The 8,971-nt window shown below is 32.9% G+C and overlaps 1 protein-coding gene across 1 annotated transcript; it reads left to right on the top strand.

Moving 5' to 3' along the window:
• Positions 1-756: 756 nt before the first annotated feature.
• Positions 757-7,417, top strand: LOC117176366. The gene is made up of 2 exons (XM_033366610.1): positions 757-775; positions 5,901-7,417. Exons 1-2 carry the CDS (start codon positions 757-759, stop codon positions 7,415-7,417), a joined length of 1,536 nt encoding a protein of 511 aa, XP_033222501.1.
• Positions 7,418-8,971: the final 1,554 nt, after the last annotated feature.

Raw genomic sequence — 8,971 nt, 5'->3', positions numbered from 1 at the left:
TGTATTCCATAGCGAACGTAGCTGAGTCACTCATTTTTATTCCTTAGTTATCACTGTTAACTTTAATTTTTACTTATTCTCTTCTTTGTTTGTCACTGTTCAATTTCGCTTCTCACTCTTCACTTCAACTCTACCTTTACACCGATATTACCCACTGTATTTGAGTCACTTTAGTTTTTTTTCCTAATTGTCCTTAAACGTCTTTATCTACCAACATCATTTATTAATGTTTAATGTTATATCTGGGTACCTGGGCCCATAACTTGTTGGCAGTGTGCAGATTATTAAACACTAAATAAATGGAAAGACGAATAAATGGGAATAGAAAAATAGGGTTTGGCACATAAACACTCACAAGTGAAGAACACCACTTTATGCTATATAAAACACATAGGTTTATTCAAGTAAACGGTTATACACTTTAAGCTGGGGAATCGATATGAAGTGAGAAAAATACCTTAAGATGGCAATGCAAAGACAATGAATTACTGCATTACTCTGAGGATAGACTTTACGCGCCGGTGGTTACGCTCAGACTAACTGATGTACCTAAGGACTCGTATTACAGTCCTTCGAGTCCTTAGAATTTTGGCCTAAGAATCTATAGATTTCCTTTCACATGTTAATCTTTCTCTACAACTATAAAGACACTAAATCATTGTATATCTAACACATTTTAATTTGTTTTAAAACAAATCAATGCTTGCGTTTTGATTCATTTCAATTTCCATTTAAAAAGCCGTGCAGTGTGAAAAGATGAGTGAAAAATTTCAGGGTAAATAGAACAAATGAGAAATAGATTAATGCACTACAGTGTATATCTAAAAACAACGGGCGGCGGAGAGAAGGGCTGAACATTGGTGGGCTTACTGACGTAGCCTGTGCAGTGGAAGGGTAAGTTCGCTCTCCTCAGCCGGTGGCTGCCTGTGAAGGTCGGGAGCGAAAAGTCAATCTCCTGGATAGACATTCTTCGTTGACTTCAAAAACAAATTTACTTGTTCAAAAAATGGCGAACCCTTAATTTTTTAATCAAATTTGTTTTAAAAATTAATAGTTCTTGTAAATTTGCAAAGCAAAATAGAACAGTCATCGGATAGATATTCTTAGTTGACTTCGAAAACAAATTGACTCGTAGGATAAAGGCCAAACTTTAAATTTTTCTTATAAAATTGTTTAAATAATTGATAGTTCTTGTAAATTTGCAAGGCAACATAATAAATTAAACGTATTCTTTCAAAAAAGCCAGTTATTAATATTGTTTAAATAATTACAATGTTTGAAGGTTACATAAATGTTTCAAACAACATGAATTAGCTCTACTTGAATTCGGCTCGATCGCTGTAGCTTAATAGCTAGAAATGTTTACATCCATAATGTAAACAGATCCCTCGCACGTGCCTTGATGCCTTAGAGCTAGTGTAATGTACTGACTTTAAAATATAGGATAACAAAGTTTCAACCAGAACGATGACGTGTAAATTCAAAAAATTATTTTTATACTAAAAAGCAAAAACTATATACTCAAATTATGAATCATCAGAGAAAAAAAATTTTTGAACAAAGGAGTTTAAGGTTGAACCAACTAGTTAAATTTTCAACCAAAAAAGATAAATTTTTTACAAAACAGTTGAATGTTCAACCAGTAAACAATAATTTTTAACAAAAACAGGTTAATTTTGTGCCAAACAAATGATTTTTCCACCCCAAACATTTTTTTTAGCAAAATCGGAACATTTCCATCCAAAGAGATACATTTTTATTAAAAATGATAAACTCTGAAGGTCATGTGACGAGTGGGTCACGTGACCAGATTCCAACCTTATCCTCACTTTCTTCATTTCAAAACTTATTTTCACTCGAAGCGCCACACTAAGATAAGAATAAGAAGCACTAAAAAAGGTGGGTCTGGTCCTAAATGTGAATAATTATGAAAAAAAACACAAAAAAAATATTTACATTAAAAAACTTTTTGCATAATTATACAAATTTAGGATCAGGCCCACCATTCTTAGTGCCTCGTGTTTAGTATCCCAAATTTTCAACTCGATTGGGCGTTTCGTGTGAAAATAAGTTAGAAAATAAAAAAAGTGGCGGTAAGGTAGGAATCCGGTCACAGGACCCACTCATCGCATGGCCTTAGCACTTTAACGTCACATGGACACGTTTCGGATATACCTTATTCGAGCTTCTTTTTCATCATGAAAAAGCTGAGCGTAGAATTCTGGAGATACCTTCCTTACCTACTATTTTCGAGGAAGGTCTTTCCAATGGTGTTATCCAGATTGTATGAAAATTGCATTTTTACACATTTTTTTGCAAAACAAAGTAAAAAACCGCAAAATTTTAGGTCTTATTTTTTTTTCATTACAGATTTTGACCGTCTTGTCGGTTATATTTTTCGACTATAAATCATGCTAATTGCGTCCATGATTGTTGTACTTTCGTACTATGTGCTTGTTTTTTTTTAATATTGTGGTTTATATTTTCAAAAACGTGGCCAAAGCCATCACAAATTTTTGCAAATTTTGAAGTACCCCAAATCTTTGATTAGAGCGTGCTCTTTACAACCAACATGCAAGATACACATGTTTTTCGACATTTTTTGGATGCGGATTAAGAAATAGTTATTATTTTTGTAAAATTAATTAATTTAAACAATTTTTTAAAACAATTTTTTCAAAAAAAAAAACAATTTTTGCAAAATTGCAATCAGAATTGTAATCTACGGAAAAAACGTATAAAACATGTATAATCGATATCCATTGTACAAATAAGTATACATATTATTTTATGCGAAAAATCTTTTTTTATACAATTTATTTAAACAAATTTGAAAAAAATTGAATTTTTTCGAGGTTGATGCCAGACTGGACCTATTTATTTATGTCTCAGAAAATTATATTATTATTATTTATTATATTTATTATATTATTATTATTATTATTATTATTATATTAAAACATTTCAATGTTGAAATGTTGTCACAGGCTTATACTGCCCAACATGTCGAAGGCATTTTTGGTGAGAGATAGATTTTTATTTGGTCATTTTTGACCGGGCTGTCCCGGTATATATCATGAGTCACGGACGCATTTTTATATTGCAATCAAGTGATCTGATGAGAGCAGTCTGCCCAGAAATATTGGACAAAGCCTGGTTTGACCCCATCATTGACGGACTGGGTTGCAGTCAAGTACACGATGGGGGAACCTACAACTTAAGGTGGGTTCCGAACCACCAGAACCTCGGTAAAGGTACATTGAAAAATTTCCAGAGGTACCGGTTCAGGGATCGAACCCCGGACCTCTGAAGTGAAGTCCGAGTGTCTAACCAACTGAGCCACCGAGGCTCTTTTAGGCTTTTAGGCTCTTTTATTATTTATTATTATTATTATTATTATTATTATTATTATTATTATTATTATTATTATTATTACACCATTAAGCCATTTCCCTGGTCAAGTCAAAATGGTAGACGATAGGTATTTTCTGTAGTTCTTTGCGTCAATTACAATTGTGACAACGATTTCGAAAAATTTAAATTTATTTTTCAAAATTTGGTGAAATAAATTGTAAAAAAATTTTTTTTGCATAAAATAATTTGAAATTCGTGATCACTGACCGCAAAAACCTTGGAAACTATTTGTAACATGCATATTAAACATAAAAGTTAAATATTTCGTTTTTTGTTATTAATTTTGTATAGTTATTTAAACAATGAATATTTATTATACATGTTGTATACGTATTTTCACCGTAGATGACAATTCTGATTGCAATTTTGCAACAATTCGATTGTTTGAAAAATTTGTTTGAGCAAATTCTTGATAAACTAATTTTGCAAAAATAATAACAAATTCGTAAACAGCATAAAAAAAACATTTTTGCAAATATAAATATAAAAAATATAACGATAAGATGGTCAAAATCTAGATTGAAAAAAAATAAGACTAAAAATTTTGGGTTCTTTTACTTTGTTTTTCAAAAAAATGTTTAAAAATGCAACTTTCATATAATTTAGATGTCACCATTAGAAAAAGTGACCTCGAAAATAGTTGGTAAGGTATCTCAAGATTTTTTCGCTTATTTTTTTCATGGTAAAAAAATAAGCTCAAAGAAGGTACATACGAAAAGTGTCCATGTAACGTTAAAGGGTTAATCAGAAGTGTGAAGTTTCAAATTTTCAAGTAAAATCATGAATTTTCAACTGAAAAAATTAATTTCGAACAATGTAGTTTGATTTGTATACAAATACTTCAATTTTTCTAACTAAAAAAGATCAAGTCTAAATGAGTAATGTAATAGTTCTTATTTCAACTGAAAAAAGAGTTTAATTTTATATAAAAAACTGTTAAATTCATCCAAAGAGACCACTTTTCAAAAAATAGTTTGAGTTTAAATGCTACTGGATTAGCATATTTATCTCTGATAGTAATAACGACTTAAGTAGCAAATTATTACTAAATGTCAAAACTTTTCGAATAATTTTCTTGTGATTTAAATGTTTGAGTGAAATTTTTTTTTTAATAAAAAGAGTATGGCAGAAACAATATGGGCATATTTGCAATTTGTCGCGCTATAAACATAAAAAAAACTTTCAATAAACGTAAAATCTGGGTTTAGCTATAGGCTACGTTACTTTCGGGTGGGAAGGGGGGGGGGGTCAAAAATTGCCCAAAATTCGTAAGGTAGTTTATGGATGACTCATAAGATGAATAAAGCCAATCGAATTTGACTATTTTGTCCAGAACTTTTTCTAAAGTAGTAAGAAGCAGGAGATAACGTTAAAACAGACTCAATCTAAATTTTCAGTCTTAAGTTGATTAATATTATTTATTTATATTATTATATTATATATTATTATTGTTTATTTATATTACAGTGAAACTCTTCTATAGCACCGATTTTGGGGCTGACGGTGGGTGGGAACTAACTCATTATTGCCCGCTCCGCTTTTGTTTGTTCACGCTTGAGTTCTCGCCTGAGTGATAGCTGCGTATTCCGCGCACCGCACGCAGCACCTGTTACACCTACATACGGCGCGGCATAAATTCTCGGAAGGGCTATAGAAGGGAGGGCTTTTGAAGAGTTTTATTGTATTATTAGTTTTTTTTATCACACAACACCTGGAAAATAACATTTTTCGATAATTTGAATTTTTTTACTTCCCGTGCTACTTCGAAATATGGCAGTCCGCTAAAAGTTCTAAGATCTTACACATATCTCAAAATTCCTGAAAAATCCTCAAAATTCCTGGAAATCGCTTGAAATCTTGAAAAATCCATACCAATATCTTATAATCGTTTAAAACCTTTTGAAGTCCCTTTAAACTCCATTTAAGTTTTTCAAATTCGTTGCAACCTTTCTTAGTCTCTTTAAATCACTAATATTTAAAAATATATTAACATCTTTTGAAAGCTATATAAATGACTGAAATCTAATAATATTTGAAGATCTTTTGTAACTCCGTTAAACCTTCTTAAATCTTATGAAATCCTCTTAAATCCGTCGATATACTTTGGATTTCTTTAAACTCTTGAAATGCTTAAAAATCCCATAAAATCTTTGAACCCGTTTCAAATGAGTTAAAATCCTGTAAAATATCTGGAAATCTTTGCAAATCGTATGATTTTTTTCAAATTCATTCAAATTTTCTAAATTCCATCAAAATCACCCAATATTCTTCAAAACCAAAGTTGGAGCTTCCCTTGAATATCCTTCAAATGTATGAATTAAAATTGATTCAAATGTTGAAAAATCCATTCAAATTCCTTGAAATTTTATTAAAATCTTTTGAAATGTTTCCAAAATATATCATTAAAAAAATACTAATATTCATATTCATCCATCTATTTTCAGTTATTTGAAAATAAGTTTGTAGAGTATAATATTTTTTTACAGAGAGTGCCGTTGATTTGAAGGGTGCTGCAGAAGAAGATTGCGCTATTTTCGATAGAAACAATGGTATTTTTAATTCTACCGAAAAGGATGAATCTTCAGAATTGAGTGCCCATGAAATTGTTAAGGGGAACCATTTGGTAGATGTTGTTAATAGCGCAGATATAGATTTACATGGATATAAAATTATTGATGAAAATTCAACAAATAAGAATATCATAGAAGAATCTGGTAATAATTCAACCCACCCTTTTGATCCAGAACACCCAGAAGATATAGGAAACTCCCAGAACAGAGAACCACCAGAAGAGCCAGCGGAAGATCATTATGAAATTGAAATGGAGGACGACTGCGAATTTGATAAAATGATTACGGATAGAAGCTATCTTCCTGATTCTATAGAAGAAGAAAATAATGAAGATGATTCCAAGTGGGACGACACTGAGAAAACCCTAGAAGAAGATGCGACTGAGAATGAGCGGTCTAAGAAAAACAAAAGCTTTTCATCCTTATTTACTACGTCCGGAAAATCTGCAATTTCAGAAGTGGGTTTGGTGCCTGACTTGTCTAAATGCAAAAAAGGCCAAAGCTTCATGCTTTACCCAGCAAAATCTAAAGAACGGGGAAAGTTGATAGACGCTATCAGAAAAAAAGGTGATGCGGTATATAATAGCGATGCCGATTATAATAAAGGCAATTTAATAACAGTTAGGAGGGTTCAACTAGGCCAAACCAAGACGGCAGCAGATTTTGAAAACTGTCCTGAGTGTGACGGTTCTTATGCAAAGAGCAACATCCGCCACCACTACCCAAAGTGCACAGGAAGACCTCCAACAAGTTCCAGGACGCTTCTACAAGAAGCCCGACGAAAAGTGCAGCGATTTCATCAGGATGCATATTCAAAAATGCGGAGCCGTATCCTAACCATACTGAATGCCGGTGAAATTTCTGCTGTCATCAGATATGACCGTTTAATCATTTTACACGGGAATCTGATGAGTGTGCGACACAAAGAGCATCACCAGGACGTTCTTATAAGTGCCACTCTACGTCTGGGGGCACGCTTTCTCGTAACGTTGAGAAGCGTAGAAAAAAATGTGGTTGATCTCGCATCGGCATTCAATCCCACATTATTTGAAAAAGTAATGATGGCCATCAACATAGTCGGTGAATTCAATGAAGAAAAGCAGACATACAACAAACCCTCCAATGCTTCGAACCTCGGAACTGTACTGCGAAAATGCGGGGAAATTTTAATAATGGAGTATATTATTTCACAAGAAAAAACAAAAAAAGAATGTGTAGAAGACTTCTTGATCGTTTTTAAAGGGAAATTTGGAGTGTATGTTAACAAGAATGTCGCAGAAACATTTAAAAACAGAAAGAAGGAAAAAAGAGTAGAGCTTCCATCAGTACGAGGAATTAAAAAAAAATACAGTTACCAATCATCGGTGCGTGTCTCCGAACTTGTATTACTCCAGCTTCTTGTGTTTAAGAGGCGTAGAAGTAGAGAAATATAATTTCTAAAAGAGGTGGATTTTGAGTCTTAACGAAGTAAACGGTGACCGACCAACTATACCTGGACCTGTCTGAAGAACACCGGAAGGCTGCTGACAACTTCGTTAGACTTCTTATTCGAGGAAAATTAAATCGACCAGTACCGGTACTTGTGGATAAGCACGCCTTCAAATGCATGAAACTGATTCAAAAATACCGTGAGGAAGCTGAAATCATGAAGGAAAATAAGTACTTTTTTGCACTCTCATCCACCAACAAGAATACAAATCGTACTCTTGACGCCTGCAAACTAATAAGAAAAACTTCTGAAATATGCGGGGCACAAAAGCCGAAACTTTTACGATGCACCATTTTAAGAAAAGAACTGGCCACGAGATGTTCTACAATGAATTTGACGGAGACAGACTTTGCACACGTAGCAGCTTTCATGGGCCACGATGATCCGATACATAGAAGAATTTATCGTCAACCGACTGTCTCTGTGGACATTTTAAAAATGTCTTCTGTTCTTCAACAAATCCAAACTCCTCGAACTTCGCAGCATAATCGGATTGGTTCTTCAGAGACGACAAAGATGCCATCGTCTGCCAAGGTAAGCAATGTTAATTTTTAACCAATTCCGTCTTTAGGATTTCGTATGTTTCCATAAACTTGAATAAAACACACTAATTTTAAATATATTTTTCAGGAAACTCGCATGAAAGGAGGCTGGACGATTCAAATGAGGATGACTTCGATTCAGAGCCACCAGAACCAAAGAAACAATTGAAGCCAAATATAAATAACTATTGTAATTATCTTCATAATTTTGATAAGAACGTCAGTTCTTCATTCTGAAAACGGAATAACTTCATAAATAACTTAATTTTCAGTAACTAGTCGCGCAAATCATACTAGCAGAGATTCCTGGTTTCCCGTTTCCAATGATGATGATTCCGAATCAGAACCATCAACATCGAAGCCGAATTGGAAGAGACGAAAAATTTCCACGGATTCCGTCAATAAATCTTGTAAGCTAATGAATACTATGTTAAGGAAGATAGATATTTATACACAAGACGTCACAACTTAATTAACTTAAACATTTATTTTCAGTTATCCAACGCAGAAATGTTATTCGCAAGGATCCCTGGTCTCCTGTGGAAGTAACCACTATTACTAAAATCTTTGGTAAAAACATTGCCATAGAGAATCTCCCTAGCAACAAGCAAATTAGAGAGGTCCTGGAAAAACACCCATGTTTTTACAAAAGAAATGTAGCATCTACCAAGACATGGCTACATAACCAGATTAAAAAGATTAGAGGGACAAGAAATGCGGAATCTGACAAAAGTTTTTTCGAATGAATTCAAACAAATGTATCCTGCAGTGGGAATATTATTCATTTATAATTATTTAATAAATGTAATTATCTAATTATGTGATGAATGTTATATAATAAACAATTTAGGCTTTTAAATACGAGGGTAGTTCAATAAGTCCTTAGAATGAAGTATAAAAACAATTTTTTTTGGGTAAATTTTTTTTATTTTTCAACATAATCTCCTTGGAGCTCT

The sequence above is a fragment of the Belonocnema kinseyi genome, chromosome 7 (genome assembly GCF_010883055.1).
Source record: "Belonocnema kinseyi isolate 2016_QV_RU_SX_M_011 chromosome 7, B_treatae_v1, whole genome shotgun sequence".
Lineage (NCBI taxonomy): Eukaryota > Metazoa > Arthropoda > Insecta > Hymenoptera > Cynipidae > Belonocnema > Belonocnema kinseyi.
Note: the sequence above shows the minus strand (reverse complement) of the source record. Positions and strands in the feature narration are given on the sequence as shown.